This window comes from Salmo salar, chromosome 19 (genome assembly GCF_965601325.2).
Source record: "Salmo salar chromosome 19, fSalSal1, whole genome shotgun sequence".
In the NCBI taxonomy this organism is placed as follows: Eukaryota; Metazoa; Chordata; class Actinopteri; order Salmoniformes; family Salmonidae; genus Salmo; species Salmo salar.
In genome coordinates, this window is record NC_138309.1 from 80,302,716 (window position 1) to 80,329,000 (window position 26,285).

Genomic DNA, 26,285 nt, shown 5'->3' on the forward strand with positions numbered 1-26,285 from the left:
AGATGAAGAGGAGCACAGAGATGAAGAGGAGCACAGAGATGAAGAGATGCACAGAGACGAAGAGGAGCACAGAGATGAAGAGGAGCACAGAGATGAAGAGGAGCACAGAGATGAAGAGATGCACAGAGACGAAGAGGAGCACAGAGATGAAGAGGAGCACAGAGATGAAGAGGAGCACAGAGATGAAGAGATGCACAGAGACGAAGAGGAGCACAGAGATGAAGAGGAGCACAGAGATGAAGAGATGCACAGACGAAGAGGAGCACAGAGATGAAGAGGAGCACAGAGATGAAGAGGAGCACAGAGATGAAGAGATGCACAGAGACGAAGAGGAGCACAGAGATGAAGAGGAGCACAGAGATGAAGAGGAGCACAGAGATGAAGAGATGCACAAAAAGAAACAGAAAGGAAGTAAGAGAGAATTTGAAAATAAATCAAACATTGATAAACTCCCATAACTGTTAGGTGAAATACCACAGTGTGCAGTCATGTTGCCATGAGAAAAGGGTAGCCAGTGGAGCAAACAACAATGTAAATACAACCCATATTTATGTTGAGTTTCCCTTTCATACTTCAACTATTATCACATTGTTAAAACACTGTACACTGCCAACAATATAACATTTCAAATTAAATGTACTAATGTTTCCCTTGTTTATTTCCCTTTTGTTATTGTCTATTCTCTATGACAGAGAAAGAGCGAGAGAGAGAAATAAAGAAAGAGAGAACGAGAGAGAGAAAGAGTAATGTTTTCCTACACAGTGCTTCAGATAATACAGCAAAACAACATTTAACATGTCATTGATCAGTACATTAGAGCTATGCTCTAGAATGTTGAAAAGTCTTCTAACCTGATCTGTTGGTGTGTAGTCATTCGACCTCACAGACTCAATTTTGTTCAAGAAGCTGCAAAACACAAAACAAAAGACATAATTATATGACACTGGCCTGGATCTAAGGAACAGCACATATCACTGCCATTACAGTAGAATAGATAAAGATCTGACTCTACACATTTTAACTAAGGAAAAGCACTAAGAAATAGTCATATTTTCTTGTGTCTGTTGCCATGGTGTCTTTAAATCACTCCCATACCGCACGCATAACACACACGCACGCCCACACGCACCCCAGTGTGTTCCTGGATAGATGCAGCATATGGCTGGATATGGCGGCTGGTTTTGGAGCTGGGGCTCTGAGACAGTCAGTGGTTAGGGACAGGAGAAGAGGGAGGGACAGTGAGAACTCTAGAGAAATACACACTACAACATAATGTTTTTCTATCAAACAGACAGTGGATCAGAGGTCTAGCCAAGCACGGAACAATACTTTAATTACATAGCTATATCTGTTCTAACTGCCAAAATAAAGGAAACACTTGAGCAATTGAGGGATACAAAGTCTATTGAAAGCAGGTGCTTCCACACAGGTGTGGTTCCTGAGTCAATTAAGAAATGAACATCCCATCATGCTTAGGGTCATGTATAAAACACACCCATTATTTTGGCTACCATGGCTAGAAGAGATCTCAGGGACTTTGAAAGAGGGGACTCAAAGGAGCTTAGGGGGTTAAAGGGTGTGTGTGTGTCTCAGTCTCCAGATCTCAACCCATTTGAACACTTACGGGAGATTCTAGTGTGGTGCCTGAGACAGCGTTTTCCAGCACCATCAACAAAAACACCAAATTATGGAATAATGGTGTCACATCCCTCCAGTAGAGTTCCAGACACTTGTAGAATCTATGCCAAGGTCCATTGAAGCTGTTCTGGCTCGTGGTGGCCCAACGCCCTATTAACACACTTTATGTTGGTGATTCCTTTATTTTGGCAGTTTCATATATATATATATATATATATGACTGTATGTCATGTAAGACATATAACGGAGTCCGCTCTATTCACTGTATTTCTAATCTACTGCATTCTGAACATGTCACTTCACTACATAGCTAAACTCAGCAAAAAAGTAACGTCCTCTCACTGTCAACTGTTTATTTTCAGCAAATTTAACGTGTAAATATTTGTATGAACATAAGATTCAACAACTGAGACATAAACTGAACAAGTTCCACAGACATGTGATGAATAGAAATTTTATAATGTGTCCCTGAACAAAGGGGGGGGGGGTCAAAATCAAAAGTAAGTCAGTCTCTGGTGTGGCCACAAGCTGCATTAAGTACGGCAGTGCATCTCCTTCTCATGGACTGCACCAGATTTGCCAGTTCTTGCTGTGAGATGTTACCCCACTCTTCCACCAAGGCACCTGCAAGTTCCCGGACATTTCTGGGGGGAATGGCCCTAGCCCTCACCCTCCGATCCAACAGGTCCCAGACGTGCTCAATGGGATTGAGTTCCGGGCTCTTCACTGGCCATGGCAGAACACTGACATTCCTGTCTTGCAGGAAATCACGCACAGAACGAGCAGTGTGGCTGGTGGCATTGTCATGCTGGAGGGTCATGTCAGGATGAGCCTGCAGGAAGGGTACCACATGAGGGAGGGAGATGTCTTCCCTGTAACGCACAGCGTTGAGATTGCCTGCAATGACAACAAGCTCAGTCAGATGATGCTGTGACACACCGCCCTAAACCATGACGGACCCTCCACCTCCAAATCGATCCCGCTCCAGAGTACAGGCCTCGGTGTAACGCTCATTCCTTCGATAATAAATGCGAATCCGACCATCACCCCTGGGGAGACAAAACCGTGACTCGCCAGTGAAGAGCACTTTTTGCAAGTCCTGTCTGGTCCAGTGACGGTGGGTTTGTGCCCATAGGCGACGTTGTTGCCGGTGATGTCTGGTGAGGACCTGCCTTACAACAGGCCTACAAGCCCTCAGTCCAGCCTCTCTCAACCTATTGCGGACAGTGTGAGCACTGATGGAGGGATTGTGTGTTCCTGGTGTAACTCGGGCAGTTGTAGTTGCCATCCTGTACCTGTCCTGCAGGTGTGATGTTCGGATGTACTGATCCTGTGCAGGTGTTGTTACACGTGGTCTGCCACTGCGAGTACGATCAGCTGTCCGTCCTGTCTCCCTGTAGCGCTGTCTTAGCCGTCTCACAGTATAGACATTGGCATTTATTGCAGTCCTCATGCCTCCTTGCGGCACGTTCACGCAGATGAGCAGGGAGCCTGGGAATCTTTCTTTTGGTGTTTTTCAGAGTCAGTAGAAAGGCCTCTTTAGTGTCTTAAGTTTCCATAACTGTGACCTTAATTGCCTACCGTCTGTAAGCTGTTAGTGTCTTAATGACCATTCCACAGGTGCATGTTCATTAATTGTCTATGGTTCATTGAACAAGCATGAGAAACAGTGTTTAAACCCTTTACAATGAAGATCTGTGAAGTTATTTGTAATTACATTTTTATGAAAGACAGGGTCCTGAAAAAGGGAAATTTCTTTTTTTGCTGAGTTTATAACGCTAGGAGATATCGCTATGCTGACTGACTAACACTACTACAGATCTCATCCCCAGGCTGTACCATCCCTCCCCAGCAGAGGGCGTCCCCCTCTTCCTGTTCCATTATTAAAGACAGCAGTTAGTTCCTGCCATAGAGCTTGATCAGACCATCTTGCTCTGGTGTGCACGAGCTGTATGTTCCCTGAGTGTGTGTGTCCCTGCGGTCCCAAACCCCATGCACGCACACATTTGTAACCGCTGAACCAGCAGATACCACCCTAAACATCCCAATTCTATTTTACTATATTCTGCTGTCTTCTATTCTACATTGAGGAGGTAACCACCACAAAAGTCAGTTCTGTAAAGTTTTATTTGAGGTTGTGTTTTAACTTAAGAATTCACTTATAGGAACTGACGGATATATAGGCCTGCGTGTGATTACAATGATCACACGTTGAGCATTAGGGAGGTCCATTATCAAGTCTATTTAACCAGGTCCACTATAAAAGGACTAACCAGGAAGTTACATCAGAATGTATTTAACCAGGTCCATTATAAAGGACTAACCAGGAAGTTACATCAGAATGTATTTAACCAGGTCCATTATAAAGGACTAACCAGGAAGTTACATCAGAATGTATTTAACCAGGTCCATTATAAAGGACTAACCAGGTAGTTACATCAGAATGTATTTAACCAGGTCCATTATAAAGGACTAACCAGGTAGTTACATCAGAATGTATTTAACCAGGTCCATTATAAAGGACTAACCAGGTAGTTACATCAGAATGTATTTAACCAGGTCCATTATAAAGGACTAACCAGGTAGTTACATCAGAATGTATTTAACCAGGTCCATTATAAAGGACTAACCAGGAAGTTACATCAGAATGTATTTAACCAGGTCCATTATAAAGGACTAACCAGGTAGTTACATCAGAATGTATTTAACCAGGTCCATTATAAAGGACTAACCAGGTAGTTACATCAGAATGTATTTAACCAGGTCCATTATAAAGGACTAACCAGGTAGTTACATCAGAATGTATTTAACCAGGTCCATTATAAAGGACTAACCAGGAAGTTACATCAGAATGTATTTAACCAGGTCCATTATAAAGGACTAACCAGGTAGTTACATCAGAATGTATTTAACCAGGTCCATTATAAAGGACTAACCAGGTAGTTACATCAGAATGTATTTAACCAGGTCCATTATAAAGGACTAACCAGGTAGTTACATCAGAATGTATTTAACCAGGTCCATTATAAAGGACTAACCAGGTAGTTACATCAGAATGTATTTAACCAGGTCCACGTTTAAAGGACTAACCAGGTAGTTACATCAGAATGTATTTAACCAGGTCCATTATAAAGGACTAACCAGGTAGTTACATCAGAATGTATTTAACCAGGTCCATTATAAAGGACTAACCAGGTAGTTACATCAGAATGTATTTAACCAGGTAGTTACATCAGAATGTATTTAACCAGGTCCATTATAAAGGACTAACCAGGAAGTTACATCAGAATGTATTTAACCAGGTCCATTATAAAGGACTAACCAGGTAGTTACATCAGAATGTATTTAACCAGGTCCATTATAAAGGACTAACCAGGTAGTTACATCAGAATGTATTTAACCAGGTCCATTATAAAGGACTAACCAGGTAGTTACATCAGAATGTATTTAACCAGGTCCATTATAAAGGACTAACCAGGTAGTTACATCAGAATGTATTTAACCAGGTCCATTATAAAGGACTAAGCAGGTAGTTACATCAGAATGTATTTAACCAGGTCCATTATAAAGGACTAACCAGGAAGTTACATCAGAATGTATTTAACCAGGTCCATTATAAAGGACTAACCAGGTAGTTACATCAGAATGTATTTAACCAGGTCCATTATAAAGGACTAACCAGGTAGTTACATCAGAATGTATTTAACCAGGTCCATTATAAAGGACTAACCAGGTAGTTACATCAGAATGTATTTAACCAGGTCCATTATAAAGGACTAACCAGGTAGTTACATCAGAATGTATTTAACCAGGTCCACGTTTAAAGTGTACATGACACTGCAACAAAATTTCCCCATGGGGGCAATAAAGTCAGTAAGTAAGTACCTACTGGTGCTAGTTTGAATTAGTCCCATAAAAAAAACAGAATATAAGGTTGTTACTGTGTTATTGCCTTCATAGACATTCTGATGTAACTTCCTGGTTAGTCCTTTATAATGGACCTGGTTAAATACATTCTGATGTAACTACCTGGTTAGTCCTTTATAATGGACCTGGTTAAATACATTCTGATGTAACTACCTGGTTAGTCCTTTATAATGGACCTGGTTAAATACATTCTGATGTAACTACCTGGTTAGTCCTTTAAAATGGACCTGGTTAAATACATTCTGATGTAACTACCTGGTTAGTCCTTTATAATGGACCTGGTTAAATACATTCTGATGTAACTACCTGGTTAGTCCTTTATAATGGACCTGGTTAAATACATTCTGATGTAACTACCTGGTTAGTCCTTTAAAATGGACCTGGTTAAATACATTCTGATGTAACTACCTGGTTAGTCCTTTATAATGGACCTGGTTAAATACATTCTGATGTAACTACCTGGTTAGTCCTTTATAATGGACCTGGTTAAATACATTCTGATGTAACTACCTGCTTAGTCCTTTATAATGGACCTGGTTAAATACATTCTGATGTAACTACCTGGTTAGTCCTTTATAATGGACCTGGTTAAATACATTCTGATGTAACTACCTGGTTAGTCCTTTATAATGGACCAGTTGGTACAAGGCAGTTACCAATGGAATTATTTAGTAAGAACCATAGTTAATAAGATGTTACCAACCCTCTTATACAAGTTACACAGAAACCCCAAAACAAAAAAGTATCCTGTAGAGTTTGGGCCTGTAAACACTACCAAACACAGCCACGTTTCATAATTCACTCTCCCTGACTGAGTGACCCCCATCCCTTGCTACTAACACTCAGCTCTTAAATGCAAGGTTGAACTGTTACTCCACTAAACACAGGCCAGTGCTGCCCTGTTTTAATTTGACCCATGGACTTGTCCACAGCCTAAATCTACTGGCTGGTGCCATTAATTGGTCGAATGGAAAGATGGGATCAATAGTTTCCACATTTTGAGTGTCTGTGGTGGTCAGTGTGGAAATCGGGTCACTCAACAAAATGATCACTCACGATACAACACACAGAGAATGGCTTTACCAGAAGAACCAGACGCTTTCAAAATAGCAGGGAAAGAAATATGGATGATTGGGAAGGCTTATACTGTAGTCTCTCCTAATGACTGCTAAAATTACAAAGAAGAGAATGGAAACATTTTAGACCACAAGTTATGACCTAAAGGCACATCTGTAAGCTTGATGGAGTATGAAGCCATTTCACAATAGGATGCTGTATACATAACACACACACTTTGTAACACCAAAGCAGGGCACTAAAATACACTGAAAAATATAAAACGCAACATGAAGTGTTGGTCCCATGTTTCATGAGCTGAAATAAAAGACCCCAGAAATTCTCCATATGCACAAAAAGCTGATTTCTCTCAAATTCTGTTAGTGAGCATTTCTCCTTGGCCAAGACAATCCATCCACCTGACAGCTGTGGCATATCAGCATGATCATTACACAGATGCACCTTGTGCTGGGGGCAATAAAAGGTAATTCTAAAATGTGCAGTTTTGTCACACAAGACAATGTTATAGATGTTTAAAGTTTGGAAGGAGCATGCAATTGACATGCTGACTGCTGGAATTGATGTTAAGAGTGTTCTTAGCACTACAACTACATTGACGTTAGGAGTGTTCTTAGTACTACATTGACGTTAGGAGTGTTCTTAGTACTACATTGATGTTAGGAGTGTTCTTAGTACTACATTGATGTTAGGGAGTGTTCTTAGTACTACATTGATGTTAGGGAGTGTTCTTAGGACTACATTGATGTTAGGAGTGTTCCTACTACTACTACTACATTGATGTTAGGACTGTTCTTAGTACTACTACTACTACATTGATGTTAGGACTGTTCTTAGTACTACTACTACTACATTGATGTTAGGACTGTTCTTAGTACTACTACTACTACATTGATGTTAGGACTGTTCTTAGTACTACTACTACTACATTGATGTTAGGACTGTTCTTAGTACTACTACATTGATGTTAGGAGTGTTGTTAGTACTACTACTACATTGATGTTAGGAGTGTTCTTAGTACTACTACTACTACATTGATGTTAGGAGTGTTCTTACTACTACTACATTGATGTTAGGAGTGTTCTTACTACTACTACATTGATGTTAGGAGTGTTCTTACTACTACTACATTGATGTTAGGAGTGTTCTTACTACTACTACATTGATGTTAGGAGTGTTCTTACTACTACTACTACTACTACTACTACTACAACTACATTGACGTTAGGAGTGTTCTTAGTACTACTACATTGACGTTAGGAGCGTTCTTAGTACTACTACTACATTGACGTTAGGGAGTGTTCTTAGTACTACTACTACATTAACGTTAGGGAGTGTTCTTAGTACTACTACTACTACATTGACGTTAGGGAGTGTTCTTAGTACTACTACTACTACTACATTGACGTTAGGGAGTGTTCTTAGTACTACTACTACATTGACGTTAGGGAGTGTTCTTAGTACTACTACTACTACTACTACAACTACATTGACGTTAGGAGTGTTCTTAGTACTACTACATTGACGTTAGGAGCGTTCTTAGTACTACTACTACATTGATGTTAGGAGTGTTCTTAGTACTACTACTACATTGATGTTAGGAGTGTTCTTAGTACTACTACTACATTGACGTTAGGGAGTGTTCTTAGTACTACTACTACATTAACGTTAGGGAGTGTTCTTAGTACTACTACTACTACATTGACGTTAGGGAGTGTTCTTAGTACTACTACTACTACTACTACATTGACGTTAGGGAGTGTTCTTAGTACTACTACTACTACATTGACGTTAGGGAGTGTTCTTAGTACTACTACATTGACGTTAGGGAGTGTTCTTAGTACTACTACATTGACGTTAGGGAGTGTTCTTAGTACCACATTGACATTAGGGAGTGTTCTTAGTACTACATTGATGTTAGCAGTGTTCTTAGTGCTACATTGATGTTAGGAGTGTTCTTAGTGCTACATTGATGTTAGGAGTGTTCTTAGTACTACTACTGGAGTCTGCTACTAGCACAGTCAGTGTAGTCAGCTCAACTATCCCCATTGAGACCGTGTCTGTGCCTCGACCTAGGTTGGGCAAAACTAAACACTTCAAAGGCAGTTATAGTCAATGAACTAATCACTGATCATAATCTTGATGTGATTGGCCTGACTGAAACATGGCTTAAGCCTGATGAATTTACTGTCTTAAATGTGGCCTCACCTCCTGGTTACACTAGTGCATCCCGCAAAGGCGGAGGTGTTGCTAACATTTACGATAGCAAATTTCAATTTACAAAAGAACTACGTTTTCCTCTTTTGAGCTTCTAGTCATAAAATCTATGCAGCCAACTCAATCACTTTTTATAGCTACTGTTTACAGGCCTCCTGGGCCATATACAGCGTTCCTCACTGAATTCCTATCGGACATTGTAGTCACAGCAGATAATATGCACATTTTTGGTGACTTTAATATTCACATGGGAAAGTCCACAGACCCACTCCAAAAGGCTTTCGGAGCCATCATCGACTCAGTGGGTTTTGTCCAACATGTCTCTGGACCTACTCACTGCCACAGTCATACTCTGGACCTAGTTTTGTCCCGTGGAATAAATGTTGTGGATCTTAATGTTTTTCTTCATAATCCTGGACTATCGGACCACCATTTTATTACGTTTGCAATCGCAACAAATAATCTGCTCAGACCCCAACCAAGGAGCATCAAAAGTCGTGCTATAAATTCTCAGACAACCCAAACATTCCTTGATGCCCTTCCAGACTCCCTCTGCCTACCCAAGGACATCAGAGGACAAAAATCAGTTAACCACCTAACTGAGGAACTTAATTTAACCTTTCGCAATACCCTAGATGCAGTTGCACCCCTAAAAACTAAAAACATTTGTCATAAGAAACTAGCTCCCTGGTATACAGAAAATACACGAGCTCTGAAGCAAGCTTCCAGAAAATTGGAAGGGAAATGGCGCCACACCAAACTGGAAGTCTTCAGACTAGCTTGGAAAGACAGTACCGTGCAGTATCGAAGATCCCTCACTGCTGCTCGATCATCCTATTTTTCTAACTTAATTGAGGAAAATAAGAACAATCCAAAATGTATTTTTGATACTGTTGCAAAGCTAACTAAAAGCAGCATTCCCCAAGAGAGGATGGCTTTCACTTCAGCAGTGATAAATTCATGAACTTCTTTGAGGAAAAGATCATGATCATTAGAAAGCAAATTACGGACTCCTCTTTAAATCTGCGTATTCCTCCAAAGCTCCGTCGTCCTGAGTCTGCACAACTCTGCCAGGACCTAGGATCAAGGGAGACACTAAAGTGTTTTAGTACTATATCTCTTGACACAATGATGAAAATAATAATGGCCTCTAAACCTTCAAGCTGCATACTGGACCCTATTCCAACTAAACTACTGAAAGAGCTGCTTCCTGTGCTTGGCCCTCCTATGTTGAACATAATAAACGTCTCTCTATCCACCAGATGTGTACCAAACTCACTAAAAGTGGCAGTAATAAAGCCTCTCTTGAAAAAGCCAAACCTTGACCCAGAAAATATAAAAAAAACTAATCGGCCAATATCGAATCTTCCATTCCTCTCAAACATTTTTGAAAAAGCTGTTGCGCAGCAACTCACTGCCTTCATGAAGACAAACAATGTATACGAAACGCTTCAGTCTGGTTTTAGACCCCATCACAGCACTGAGACTGCACTTGTGAAGGTGGTAAATAACCTTTTAATGATGTCAGACCGAGGCTCTGCATCTGTCCTCGTGCTCCTAGATCTTAGTGCTGCTTTTGATACCATCGATCACCACATTCTTTTGGAGAGATTGGAAACACAAATTGGTCTACACGGACAAGTTCTGGCCTGGTTTAGATCTTATCTGTCAGAAAGATATCAGTTTGTCTCTGTGAATGGTTTGTCCTCTGACAAATCAACTGTAAATTTCGGTGTTCCTCAAGGTTCCGTTTTAGGACCACTATTGTTTTCACTATATATTTTACCTCTTGGGGATGTCATTCGAAAACATAATGTTAAATTTCACTGCTATGCGGATGACACACAGCTGTACATTTCAATGAAACATGGTGAAGCCCCAAAATTGCCCTCGCTAGAAACCTGTGTTTCAGACATAAGGAAGTGTATGGCTGCAACCTTTCTACTTTTAAACCCGGACCAAACAGAGATGCTTGTTCTAGGTCCCAAGAAACAAAGAGATCTTCTGTTGAATCTGACAATTAATCTTGATGGTTCTACAGTCGTCTCAAATAAAACTGTGAAGGACCTCGGCGTTACTCTGGACCCTGATCTCTCTTTTGAAGAACATATCAAGACTGTTTCAAGGGCAGCTTTTTTCCATCTACGTAACATTGCAAAAATCAGAAACTTTCTGTACACAAATGATGCAGAAAAATTAATCCATGCTTTTGTTACTTCTAGGTTGGACTACTGCAATGCTCTACTTTTCGGCTACCCGGATAAAGCACTAAATAAACTTCAGTTAGTGCTAAATACGGCTGCTAGAATCCTGACTAGAACCCCAAAAAATTGATCATATTATTCCAGTGTTAGCCTCCCTACACTGGCTTCCTGTTAAGGCAAGGGCTGATTTCAAGGTTTTACTGCTAACCTACAAAGCATTACATGGGCTTGCTCCTACCTATCTTTCCGATTTGGTCCTGCCGTACATACCTACACGTATGCTACGGTCACAAGACGCAGGCCTCCTAATTGTCCCTAGAATTTCTAAGCAAACAGCTGGAGACAGGGCTTTCTCCTATAGAGCTCAATTTTTATGGAATAGTCTGCCTACCCATGTGAGAGATGCAGACTCGGTCTCAACCTTTAAGTCTTTTACTGAAGACTCATCTCTTCAGTGGGTCCTATGATTGAGTGTAGTCTGGCCCAGGAGTGTGAAGGTGAACGGAAAGGCTCTGGAGCAACGAACCGCCCTTGCTTTCTCTGCCTGGCCGGTTCCCCTCTCTCCACTGGGATTCTCTGCCTCTAACCCTATTACAGGGGCTGAGTCACTGGCTTATTGGTGTTCTTCCATGCCGTCCCTAGGAGGGGTGCGTCACTTGAGTGGGTTGAGTCACTGACGTGGTCTTCCTGTCTGGGTTGGCGCCCCCCCTTGGGTTGTGCCGTGGCGGAGATCTTTGTGGGCTATACTCGGCCTTGTCTCAGGATGGTAAGTTGGTGGTTGAAGATATCCCTCTAGTGGTGTGGGGGCTGTGCTTTGGCAAAGTGGGTGTGGTTATATCCTTCCTGTTTGGCCCTGTCCGGGGGTATCATCGGATGGGGCCACAGTGTCTCCTGACCCCTCCTGTCTCAGCCTCCAGTATTTATGCTGCAGTAGTTTATGTGTGAGGGGGCTAGGGTCAGTCTGTTATATTTGGAGTATTTCTCCTGTCTTATCCTGTGTCCTGTGTGAATTTAAGTACCGTCATTTCCGGACTATTGAGCGCACCTGAATATAAGACGTACCCACTGAATTTTAAAAATAATATTATTTTGAACATAAATAAGCCGCACGTCTATAAGCCGCAGGTTCCTACCGGTACATTGAAACAAATGAACTTTACACAGGCTTTAACGAAACACGGCTTGTAACAAAAATAATAGGCTTTAACGAAACACGGCTTGTAACAAAAAATAAAAACATTTGCAGTAAGCTTTAGTTGCCTTTTTGCACTGAGTCAATTCCTCACGCTGCTGTTTCCGACGTCTTATCATCGACTCATTAAGACGAAGCTCCCGTGCAGCAGCTCTATTTCCTTTTCCAACAGCCAGATCAATCGCCTTCAACTTGAAAGCTGCATCATATGCATTTCTCCGTGTCTTTGCCATGATGAGGGTGACAAAATGACTACCGTATTCAGAATGATGGGAAGTTTGAGAGCGCTCGATTTAAATCTAAACAGTAAACAAAAAAGTTGTTTGACCTTAACCCGTTCGGCAATTTCATTGGTCTAATGAAAGCTTCATGCCGCCACAAAACTGAGCACTGTCACAGAATGTGGGGTTTTTTGGAGAAAAAAAATTGAAAGCGGGACAAATCCATATTAGCCGCGTCATTGTTTAAGCCGCGAGGTTCAAAGCGTGGGAAAAAAGTTGCGGCTTATAGTCCGGAAATTACGGTATGCTCTCTCTAATTCTCTCTTTCTTTCTTTCTCTCTCTCGGAGGACCTGAGCCCTAGGACCATGCCTCAGGACTACCTGACATGATGACTACTTGCTGTCCCCAGTCCACCTGGCCGTGCTGCTGCTCCAGTTTCAACTGTTCTGCCTGCGGCTATGGATCCCTGACCTGTTCACCGGACGTGCTACCTGTCCCAGACCTGCTGTTTTCAACTCTCTAGAGACAGGAGGAGCGGTAGAGATACTCTCAATGATCGGCTATGAAAAGCCAACTGACATTTACTCTTGAGGTGCTGACTTGTTGCATCCTCGACAACTGTGACTATTATTATTTGACCATGCTGGTCATTTATGAACATTTGAACATCTTGGCCATGTTCTGTTATAATCTCCACCCAGCACAGCCAGAAGAGGACTGGCCACCCCTCATAGCCTGGTTCCTCTCTAGGTTTCTTCCTGGGTTTTGGCCTTTCTAGGGAGTTTTTCCTAGCCACCGTGCTTCTACACCTGCATTGCTTGCCGTTTGGGGTTTTAGGCTGGGTTTCTGTACAGCACTTTGCGATATCAGCTGATGTAAGAAGGGCTATATAAATACATTTGATTTGATACTAAATTGATGTTAGGAGTGTTCTTAGTACTACTACTACTACATTGATGTTAGGAGTGTTCTTAGTACTACTACTACTACATTGATGTTAGGAGTGTTCTTAGTACTACTACTACATTGATGTTAGGGAGTGTTCTTAGTACTACATTGATGTTAGGGAGTGTTCTTAGTACTACATTGATGTTAGGAGTGTTCTTAGTACTACATTGATGTTAGGAGTGTTCTTAGTACTACATTGATGTTAGGAGTGTTCTTAGTACTACTACTACTACTACATTGATGTTAGGAGTGTTCTTAGTACTGCTACTACATTGGTGTTAGGGAGTGTTCTTAGTACTACTAGATTGATGTTAGGAGTGCTGTAAATACTACTAGAGCCTATGATAGGAGCTCTTCTTCTGCCTGACAATGGAGAGAGTTTTTATGAGGAAAGACAGGGCCATTTTGCATCCTGACAGATACATTAAACAGATTAAGACTTGCACCAGTGTTTCTGCTGCACTTATTTTGCTGTGGTGCCGCGCTACAGCAAAATCATTGCCGCCACGGCCAAAAAATATGGAACATGAAAAAAAATATTAATTCGGAGGCGCACTTCTAAGATGCTATAACATTTCCATTTTCACTGCAAAGAAAACAAGTAATAAATAGAAAAATCAGACACCACCATAGTAGATTTATTTATCTAGTCAGCTTGTTCATGTATGTTCTATGCTAGAGAAATATTCCTTGAGGCACATTCAATTTACGAGTGCCACAGAGAGGAAACCATGCATTCTGACAAGCAGTCAATGCAATCGTGGTGAAAACAGCTATTTTAATGGCCTTTGTTAAACAGAGGGGGATCCCAGCTTTCCATTCCTGCTTTATTTATTTCTTAACTCTTAAATATGCGAGAACCGCACCATTTTAAATCTGGAGTTTATAGCAGCATCATTGTTAAGCAGGTTACTGCTCTGCAGCAATTGGATGTGAGCGCATAAATGTACCAGGGGTTAAATGTAACACAGGTCAATTGTAGGGTAACTTGGGGTAAAACTCCACCCTACCTCAAAATATATTGTTTTTGAGTGACTTAAATTGTGATGAGACAAGACAACATTTTTAGTTGAGCAAAAGTAGTGGCAACCAGGGACAGCTGGGAGAAAAAAAGGTGACATGAAGTGGTTTCAGTGAGTACTGAAGTTACCCTAACAGACAGACACAGTGAATATAATGTAGGCCTATGTAAAAAATGTTGGGAGATAAAATGTATCACTAGGATGCTAACTAGGTTAAAGATCACATTTGGGATCTGGCTAATAATTAGCCCAATAGAGTAAATGCAGATAGGAAACTCCTTGCTTCAGCCTACATATTTTTAGCCACTATGCTGCATCAGTTGGGCTTCAGCTGATAATGTTTATTGCTAGTACTATGCGGACCATGCGGACCATGCATATGTTACAAATAAACTCAGCAAAAAAAAGAAACGTCCTCTCACTGTCAACTGCGTTTATTTTCAGGAAACTTAACATGTGTATAAATTTGTATTTACATTTGTACATAACAACATTCAACAACAGACATAAACTAAACAAGTTCCACAGACATGTGACGAACAGAAATTAAATACTGTGTCCCTGAACAAAGGGGAAGGGGGGTCAAAATCAAAAGTAACAGTCAGTATCTGGTGTGGCCACCAGCTGCATTAAGTACTGCACCAGATTTGCCAGTTCTTGCTGTGAGATGTTACCCCACTCTTCCACCAAGGCACCTGCAAGTTCCCGAACATTTCTGGAGGGAATGGCCCTAGCCCTCACCCTCCGATCCAACAGGTCCCAGACGTGCTCAATGGGATTGAGATCTGGGCTCTTCGCTGTCCATGGCAGAACACTGACATTCCTGTCTTGCAGGAAATCACGCACAGACTGAGCAGTATGGCTGGTGGCATTGTCATGCTGGAGGGTCATGTCAGGATGAGCCTGCAGGAAGGGTACCACATGAGGGAGGAGGACGTCTTTCCTGTAACGCACAGCGTTGAGATTGCCTGCAATGACAACAAGCTCAGTCAGATGATGCTGTGACACACTGCCCCAGACCATGACGGACCCTCCACCTCCAAATCGATCCTGCTCCAGAGTACAGGCCTCGGTATAACGCAAACCGCGACTCGTCAGTGAAGAGCACTTTTTGCCAGTCCTGTCTGGTCCAGCAACGGTGGGTTTGTGCCCATAGGTGACGTTGTTGCCGGTGATGTCTGGTGAGGACCTGCCTTACAACAGGCCTACAAGCCCTCAGTCCAGCCTCTCAGCCTATTGCGGACAGTCTGAGCACTGATGGAGGGATTGTGCGTTCCTGATGTAACTCGGGCAGTTGTTGTTGCCATCCTGTATCTGTCCCGCAGGTGTGATGTTCGGATGTACCGATCCTGTGCAGGTGTTGTTACACGTGGTCCGCCACTGCGAGGACAATCAGCTGTCTGTCCTGTCTCCCTGTAGCGCTGTCTTAGTCGTCTCACAGTACGAACATTGCAATTTATTGCCCTGGCCACATCTGCAGTCCTCATGCCTCCTTGAACCATGCCTAAGGCACGTTCATGCAGATGAGCAGGGACCCTGGGCATCTTTCTTTTGGTGTTTCTCAGAGTCAGTAGAAAAGCCTCTTTAGTGTCCTAAGTTTTCATAACTGTGACCTTAATTGCCTACCTCTGTAAGCTGTTAGTGTCTTAACGACTGTTCCACAGGTGCATGTTCATTAATTGTTTATGGTTCATTGAACAAGCATGGGAAACAGTGTTTAAACCCTTTACAATGAGGAGCTGTGAAGTTATTTGGATTTTTACGAATTATCTTTGAAAGACAGGGTCCTGAAAAAGGGAAGTTTCTTTTCTTGCTGAGTTTACATTTACCAATATGTTATTGGGCTCATTTCTGGAGGTGGAAATTATATTTTATATGTCAGCATAATTTTCTTTTCATTTATTTTGGAGTAGAATGTCATTTTAAAAGTCACCAGAACTGAGCTTCTCAGTTCTTCCACATAATAAACAAAATCCAGGGGGGGAACCCCACTCCCAGAACAACCCCCCCATTGCTACACATTTTTCCAGAGGAAACACTTACGTGCAAATACACCCCCCACCACACACACAGAGACAGACCCAGCTGCAGGGGAGCTGGTGCTAAAAATAACCCTGGGAATGGATCTTCAGATTATACAAGCCAGGAGCAGGCGTATAAACACACACACACACACTGTACCTGGGAGGGGGGACAGCTAAGCACATACACTCAGCAGGACCTAGCAGTGTGACACACACACACACACACACACACACACACACACACACACACCACACACACACACACACACACACACACACACACGAGTAGATTTATGTGCAAACTTTTGAGGAACTGCTCACGACGAGAGAGGTCTGTCTAAACGTCTACAGCTGTTCCAATCGTTAACTTCCCTAAGTAAAACGGGGACAAATATATAATAGCAGAGCTCTGATAGGATGTTTTATTCCTCCAAAAGGAACGGGGCCAAGCCAATGCAGCTTCTTGACTCTATACTGACTGAACTGAGCAGACGGGGTAAGGCTCCATTTGTGTTATTCCTCTAGTGGCCTCTGGGTGGCGCCCCCTCTGATGGGTGAAGCGAGAACACCTCCTTTGGTGACCGACTGTGACTGCATTGGGCTGCAGCTGGGTTGCTATGGCAACCCCTGTCAGCGGGGTCGATAGAGAGCGCTCCTCCTCTTCCTTAGCTGGCTTACGCTCGCTCGCTCACACGCACGCGCACATACACACAATTTACAGAGATGTGTGTATGTGCCTAGGCCTCTTCCCATAACAGCTGGATCTAACTGACTGACGAGGGAAGTCACAACAGCTGGATCTAACTGACTGACGAGGGAAGTCACAACAGCTGGATCTAACTGACTGGGAAGAGAAGTCACAACAGCTGGATCTAACTGACTGGGAAGAGAAGTCACAACAGCTGGATCTAACTGACTGGGAAGAGAAGTCACAACAGCTGGATCTAACTGACTGGGAAGAGAAGTCACAACAGCTGGATCTAACTGACTGGGAAGAGAAGTCACAACAGCTGGATCTAACTGACTGGGGAGAGAAGTCACAACAGCTGGATCTAACTGACTGGGGAGAGAAGTCACAACAGCTGGATCTAACTGACTGGGGAGAGAAGTCACAACAGCTGGATCTAACTGACTGGGAAGAGAAGTCACAACAGCTGGATCTAACTGACTGGGGAGAGAAGTCACAACAGCTGGATCTAACTGACTGGCGAGAGAAGTCACAACAGCTGGATCTAACTGACTGGGAAGAGAAGTCACAACAGCTGGATCTAACTGACTGGGAAGAGAAGTCACAACAGCTGGATCTAACTGACTGACGAGAGAAGTCACAACAGCTGGATCTAACTGACTGACGAGAGAAGTCACAACAGCTGGATCTAACTGACTGACGAGAGAAGTCACAACAGCTGGATCTAACTGACTGGGGAGAGAAGTCACAACAGCTGGATCTAACTGACTGGGAAGAGAAGTCACAACAGCTGGATCTAACTGACTGGGAAGAGAAGTCACAACAGCTGGATCTAACTGACTGGGAAGAGAAGTCACAACAGCTGGATCTAACTGACTGGGGAGAGAAGTCACAACAGCTGGATCTAACTGACTGGGAAGAGAAGTCACAACAGCTGGATCTAACTGACTGGGGAGAGAAGTCACAACAGCTGGATCTAACTGACTGGGGAGAGAAGTCACAACAGCTGGATCTAACTGACTGGGAAGAGAAGTCACAACAGCTGGATCTAACTGACTGGGGAGAGAAGTCACAACAGCTGGATCTAACTGACTGGGAAGAGAAGTCACAACAGCTGGATCTAACTGACTGGGAAGAGAAGTCACAACAGCTGGATCTAACTGACTGGGGAGAGAAGTCATAAACTACCTAAAGAATCAGAGTACATCACACACACAGTCTTCAAATTGTATCTGTCTAGAAACCTCTGCACATGCACAAACAATGACCAAAGGCTGTGTGCTGAGTAATGAAGGTGACAAACTAGAGAAGGAATCAAAATGTCTGACGAGGACCTAGTGGTGAAGGCAGTCAGAGAAGAAGGATGGGCCTTCAACTATCCTCCATTTTAGATGCATTACCACCAGGATTGGAGCTATTTAGTATAGTTGCCATACAGGCATGTATACAGAAGTTGCCATATACATTTTTTTATTTTACCTTTATTTAAACAGGTAGGCCAAGACCTGGCCAAGAAAAAGCAAAGCAGTGCGACACAAACAACAACAGTTACACATGGAATAAACAAACATACAGTCAATAATACAATAGAAAAAGTATACATACAGTGTGTGCAAATAAGGTAGGATAAGGGAGGTAAGGCAATAAACAGGCCACGGTGGCAAAGTAATTACAATATAGCAATTAAACACTGGAATGGTAGATGTGCAGAAGATGAGTGCGCAAGTAGAGATACTGGGGTGCAAAGGAGCAAAATAAATAACAGTATGGGGATGAGGTAGTTGGATGGGCTATTTACAGATGGTCTATGTACAGGTGCAGTGATCTCTGAGCTACTCTGACAGCTGGTGCTTAAAGTAGGTGAGGGAGATATGAGTCTCCAGCTCCAGTGATTTTTGCAGTTTGTTCCAGTCATTGGCAGCAGAGAACTGGAAGGACAGGCGGCCAAATGAGGAGTTGGCTTCAGGGGTGACCAGTGAAATATACCTGCTGGAGCGAGATAAGGCGGAGCTTTACCTAGCAAAGACTTATAGATGACCTGGAGCAAGTGGGTTTGGTGACGAATATGAAGCAAGGGCTAGCCAATGAGAGCATACAGGTCGCAGTGGTGGGTAGTGTATGGGGCTTTGGTGACAAAACGGATGGCACTGTGATAGACTGCATCCAATTTGATGAGTAGAATGTTGGAAGCTATTTTGTCAATGACATCGCCGAAGTCAAGGATCAGTAGGATAGTCAGTTTTACGAGGGTATGTTTGGCAGCATGAGTGAAGGATGCTTTGTTGCGAAATAGGAAGCCGATTCTAGATTTTATTTTGGATTGGAGATGCTTAATATGAGTCTGGAAGGAGAGTTTACAGTCTAACCAGACACCTAGGTATTTGTAGTTGTCCACATATTCTAATTCAGAACCGTCCAGAGTAGTGATGCTACACACAATTTTCCCTAAAAATAAGTTGAAATTGACCAAAGTATTTGGTCTCCACAATTCATTATTTCACTGTTAATAAAACAGAACCTTTGTTTTTGATTCAGAACTTAATATATCCATTTAAATTGACATCCTAGACTTAATATCTGGTAGCACAAACTTTGGTCAAAATAACTGCAATCAAGTCCAGCGTTTGGTCTTGAATCATTCATGGGTACTTTTTAAAGTGTGTTTGGGGTCATTGTCCTGCTGGAAGACCCATAACCTTTGACGGAGACCCAGCTTTCTGTCACTGGGTCTGACATTGCGCTCCAAAATGCCTTGGTATTCTCCTGATTTCATGATGCCATACACATGTTCAAGGCACTCAGTGCCAGAGGAAGAAAGCAACCCCAAAGTATCACTGAACCTCCTCCATGTTTGACTGTAGGGAAGGTGTTATTTTCATTGAAAGCTTTATTTTGCTTTCTGTAAACATAGAAATGGTGTTCTTTACCAAAAAGCAATTTTTTGTCCACAGGACATTCTCCCAGAAGGACTTTGACATGTTCCAATGCGTTTTTCCAAATTGCAGTCAAGTTTTTTACGTCCCTCTCTCAGCAGTGGGGTCCTCCTGGGTCTCCTACCATATAACCCCCTTTCATTGAGCTGGCGACGGATGGTACGAATTGAAACAGTCGTACTTTGTGTCTAAAGTTCAGCTTGAATCTGTGTGGCAGTTGATCAAGGTGCTTTCTCCACCATTGGAACAATCCTTCGCTGTAATCTTCCATCAAGTTCTCTCTTGCGGCCACGTCCAGTGTGGTTGGCTACAGTGGCATTGGCCTTCTTGATAACATTACGTACAATGGAAACAGGAACATCAAGGTCTGTGGAGATGGACATGTAGCCTTGAGATTGTCCATGCTTGGCTATAATCTTGTGTCTGACCTCCTCAGATAATTCTCTGGTTGTGTTTGTTTTCTCCATCATGCTCATTGCGGTACACACAGTGACACAAAACAGAAGAATGAGTCCATTTCTCTATTCAAACTGGTTGAATTAGCGATTTTTATATTGCAGGCACCTGCAACTCACCATAGAGAGCCATAGTAAGTTCAATTCCAAAGTAAAGGACAATCACCTGCTTGAAATCAAATTATTTCTAACCACTTCTAGAAGGTGCAAATAATATTGTCCGGGCCATTTTAGGATTTCTTTGTGGAATAAGCTAACATTTAGTAAATTATTCAGATATTTTGGTTTTGTTGAACTGCAAACCAAAGACACATACGTGGATATCAAAAGACGTTTTAATTTCAACCGTTTTCTGGAAGAAATGGTGCATTATTTGAAAAAAGTGCAAGGGTGCCAATATTTTTGGCCACGACTATATAATTCTAAGAAGCAGAATATCTTCAGAGCATCGGTGTGGGACTGTGTATTAGCGCGAGTTACATGCATGACAAATGCTCTGCTCTGTGTCTAGTCTGTGTGGTGCCGTCCCCCCCCCCCCCCCACACACACACACACACACACCTGATTGATAGAGGAGGGGGTGGAAGGCACTGGGGGCTTCACACAAGGATGAGCTGTCTGCAAGCACACACACACACACATTCCTCTAGGGGCCTCCTATCCCTATCCAGTAGCACCACAAACGTGTGTGTGTGTGTGTTTTGCTATAATCAGAGCTGGTGTCACAATGATATCCTCTCCTAAGCCTTCAGCCCGTGTGGCTTGGTTGAGTTGAATGTTTGTCAGGACTGTGTGAGGACTGTGTGAGTGCAAAAGCAAAGCAATCTATATGTGCACTGTCTCACCTTCTGAGTAAGGGTGTGTGTGTGAATGTTTTTGCACTGAAGACCAGAGAACATTTTATATGTGTATGTAAGTAGTACAGTCTATGAGTGTGTGTGTACAGTATGCATGTATATATTATACACACACACACACATATGTGTATGTGTGTGTGTGTGTGTGTGTGTGTGTGTGTGTGTGTGTGTGTGTGTGTGTGTGTGTGCTCGAAGACCCATGTACTACTACAGTACCTAGTATGTGTGTTGTGTGTGTGTGTTAGATGTGTGTATGTGCAGACCACCTCTCTCTTTGCGTGTGTGTGTGTGTGTGTGTGTGTGTGTGTGTGTGTGTGTGTGTGTGTGTGTGCCTGACCTTCCTTTGTCTACAGCCTATTGGTGGGTTCCTCCCTTTGATTTGGCCACAGCGCCACGTGACCCTGCAGCCAGCCTGTGCTCTGCAACTCCGCACTGCTAAAAATAGCTCCAGCTTGCCCCAGCTCCACAGCTCGTTTACATAGGCTCTGAGGAGCTGGGGGGAGAGACCCCGAGGAGAGGAGGGGGGATGAGAAAGGGGAGGAGTAGTGGACAGAAGTCCACAGGCGCTGGCTGGGGCCTAAAATACAGTGCTGCTGCCAGCTGTTCTGCTCTCCAGCTGTTCCTGCATGTCCTCTCTCTCTCACTCTGGTGCCTGATGCACGCATGCGCACAGACGGACACAGAAACACGTACACAAACACACTCAGAGAAGCAGACAGGCACAGATACGCATGTACACACATAGCTACTTTGAAACAGCCCTCATACTGAATGAGTCACAGAGTAGTCATCTCCAAGTCTGTCTTTATGGTGTTATGTTACGGTCGTAATCTGTCCTATGATACGGTCCTAATCTGTCCTATGATATGGTCCTAAATCGGTCCTACGATATGGTCCTAATCGGTCCTATGATATGGTGCTAATGTGTCTTTATAGGGTTATGATATGGTCCTAATCTGTCTTTATGGTGCTATGGTCCTAATCTGTCTTTATGGTTCTATGGTACTAATGTGTCTTTACGGTGCTATGCTATGGTCCTAATCCGTCTTTACAGTGCTATGCTCTGGTCCTAATGTGTCTTTACGGTGCTATGCTCTGGTCCTAATGTGTCTTTACGGTGCTATGCTATGGTCCTAATCCGTCTTTACGGTGCTATGCTCTGGTCCTAATCTATCTTTACGGTGCTATGCTATGGTCCTAATCTATCTTTACGGTGCTATGCTATGGTCCTAATCTATCTTTACGATGCTATGCTATGATCCTAATCTATCTTTACGGTGCTATGCTATGATCCTAATCTATCTTTATGGTGCCATGCTATGCATCTAATCTATCTTTACGGTGCTATGCTATGGTCCTAATCTACCTTTATGGTGATATGCTATGCTCCTAATCTGTCTTTATGGCCCTAATCTGTCTTTATGGCGCTATGGTCCAAATCTGTCTTTATGGTGATATGCTATGGTCCTCTGCCTCCAAATCACACACCACTAATGTATCACAACTGTCAGTCTCTACCAATCAACCAACTAGCTTGTATCGTGCCCGGAGTAAAGTATGTTGTCATAAACTGTCATACACTGACAGTAAGCATTGTGTGGTTGGCTGGTGTGCCAAAGTGTTAAACTGTGATTAGCTAGACTAGTCATTGAATCACCCCTTAGAGATAGCATTGACTTTACCAGAGACTGCTACCGACATGGTTGTTGACTAACTTTACATGAATGAGAATTAGTGTGTCAGATTAGTGGTAACATAGTGTATGAAGTAGAGAGGGCCATATCATGTATATCATTTAAACATAGAGGATCATTTGTGTATACCTGTATTGCAGGGGTAGAAACTAGATTCAGCCGCGGGACAATCTTTTTTGTTATAATAATTTGAACACTGCAAATTGACCACAACTAAACCCCAAAATAGATTCTATTTCAAAATAACAATAATTTCATATCTTGATTATATTGAGACACGATCATGTCTCTTGTTTTATTCGTGGGAATACTTGGGAACAGATTTTCTAAATTAAACACACTTTTAGCTGAATTTCTTGTGATTTTACAGTCTTTTTTTACCCAATGGTGAAATGCTATAGTCCTAAACTGTGGTTCTAATCTCTTCTTTTTTTCCTCTCAAATTTTGTGCTCAAATTTGTTTACATATTTGTCTGTGAGCATTTCTCCTTTGTCAAGATAATCCATCCACATGACAGGTGTGGCATATCAAGAAGCTGATTAAACGCCATGATCATTACACAGGTGCACCTTGTGCTGTGGACAATAAAAGGCCACTCTAAAATGTGCAGTTTTGTCACACAACACAATGCCACAGATGTCTAAATTTTTTAGGGAGCGTGCAATTGGCATGCTAACTGCAGGAATGTCCACCAGAGCGGTTGCCAGAGAATTTAATGTTAATTTCTCTACCATAAGCCACCTCCAACGTCGTTTTGGAGAATTTGGCAGTAAGTCCAACCGGCCTCACAACCGCAGACCACATGTAACCACGCCAGCCCAGGACGTCCACTTCCGGCTTCTTCACCTGTGAGATCGTCTGAGACCAACCACCTGGACAGCTGATGAAACTGAGGAGCATTTATGTCTGTAATAAAGCCCTTTTGTGGGGGAAAACATATTCTGATTGGCTGAGCCTGGTGGGTGGGCCTATGACCTCCCGGGCCCACCCATGGCTGCGCCCCTTCCCAGCCGTGATATCCATAGGGTATAACAAATTTATTTCAATTGACTGATTTCCTTATATGAACTAACTCAGTAAAATAGTTGAAATTGTTCCATGTTGCTTTTATATGTTTGTTCAGATTATTTTGTATATAATGTATGTAAACTTTATGTAAACTCCTCTGTGAGAATATTCTGTCTCTAAATGTTGTCTACCACTAGCAGCACCATGTCACCAAGTAAAATTCGGAGTGCAGTATGTGTAAATGTACTTGTTGATTCTGATTCTAGGCCATATTGTAGGGTGTGCACCTCACTCTGCCCAAAGTAGTGCTAAAAAAAAAAGATGATAAAGTTACAAATCGGGATATTATTTTGGATAATATAGCGTATCAAATTGTTCTTTTTGCACTAGTTGGCTGTAACTGCACAAAAACGCCAGTATTTTTCCTTCATAGCCTGTTCTCCATCTTCTTTTGAAAGCAAGCCAATTATTTAATTTTTTTAAACTTTTATTTCCATGAATGATAAAAAAAAAAAGAAAAAGTGTTTTCTCATGGCTGTCTCTTGCAGACATATGGTGAGCAATATGTTTGGAACATCGAATCGCAATAAAATCACAGTATCGAATCTCAATACATATTGTATCGGCACCAAAGTATTGTATAATAATTGTATCATGTGGTCCCTGGCAATTCCCCGCCCAGAGTGTGCAAAAATGCACTTTAGGGATGAAATTTCCCTTCCTTGTGTTATAAAATAGATTTAACCATTGGCTCATTCATCCCCCTCCTCTCCCCTGTAACTATTCCCCCGGTCGTTGCTGTAAATGAGAATGTGTTCAGTCAACTTACCTGGTAAAATAAGGGTAAAATAAAAAAATATCTATATAAACGTTAGAAAATAAATTTCACCAAGACAAATATGATTCTTCATGTTCTGAACAGTTCAGTGGGGTCTTTCTCTAACATATCATTCAGTAATAAGACCCGGGGTTAGATTTATCCTAAGCTAACATATCATTCAGTAATAAGGCCCAGGGTTGGGTTTATCCTAAGCTAACCTAACATATCATTCATTAATAAGACCCGGGGTTAGATTTATCCTAAGCTAACATATCATTCAGTAATAAGGCCCAGGGTTGGGTTTATCCTAAGCTAACCTAACATATCATTCATTAATAAGACCCGGGGTTAGATTTATCCTAACCTAACATATCATTCATTAATAAGACCCGGGGTTAGATTTATCCTAAGCTAACATATCATTCAGTAATAAGGCCCAGGGTTGGGTTTATACTAAACTAACCTAACATATCATTCATTAATAAGCCCCGGGGTTGGGTTTATACTAAACTAACCTAACATATCATTCATTAATAAGACCCGGGGTTAGATTTATCCTAAGCTAACATATCATTCAGTAATAAGGCCCAGGGTTGGGTTTATACTAAACTAACCTAACATATCATTCATTAATAAGCCCCGGGGTTGGGTTTATACTAAACTAACCTAACATATCATTCATTAATAAGACCCGGGGTTAGATTTATCCTAAGCTAACATATCATTCAGTAATAAGGCCCAGGGTTGGGTTTATCCTAAGCTAACCTAACATATCATTCATTAATAAGACCCGGGGTTAGATTTATCCTAACCTAACATATCATTCATTAATAAGACCCGGGGTTAGATTTATCCTATGCTAACATATCATTCAGTAATAAGGCCCAGGGTTGGGTTTATCCTAAGCTAACCTAACATATCATTCATTAATAAGACCCGGGGTTAGATTTATCCTAAGCTAACATATCATTCAGTAATAAGGCCCGGGGTTAGATTTATCCTAAGCTAACATATCATTCAGTAATAAGGCCCGGGGTTAGATTTATCCTAAGCTAACATATCATTCAGTAATAAGACCCGGGGTTAGATTTATCCTAAGCTAACATATCATTCAGTAATAAGGCCCAGGGTTGGGTTTATACTAAACTAACCTAACATATCATTCATTAATAAGACCCGGGGTTAGATTTATCCTAAGCTAACATATCATTCAGTAATAAGGCCCAGGGTTGGGTTTATACTAAACTGACATATGGAATTATTTTAAGATGGTCATACCATGGATCTTTTAGCTATTTGACTTTTAATTTTAAGACCCCTGTAGGTTACTATATATATATATATATAAAAAAATCAATTAT

General features: G+C 42.0%; 1 protein-coding gene across 5 annotated transcripts in view; it reads right to left on the reverse strand.

Annotated features, from left to right (window-relative positions):
- Positions 1 to 26,285, reverse strand: part of LOC106579638 (guanine nucleotide-binding protein G(olf) subunit alpha) — a 77,025-nt gene that overhangs the window by 6,651 nt on the left and 44,089 nt on the right. For all 5 annotated transcript variants that reach the window (XM_082965995.1, XM_014159739.3, XM_014159740.3 and 2 more), the window contains exon 6: positions 852 to 906. In XM_082965995.1, coding sequence (XP_082822121.1) covers positions 852 to 906 — 55 coding nt within the window. The remainder of the gene's footprint in view (positions 1 to 851; positions 907 to 26,285) is intronic.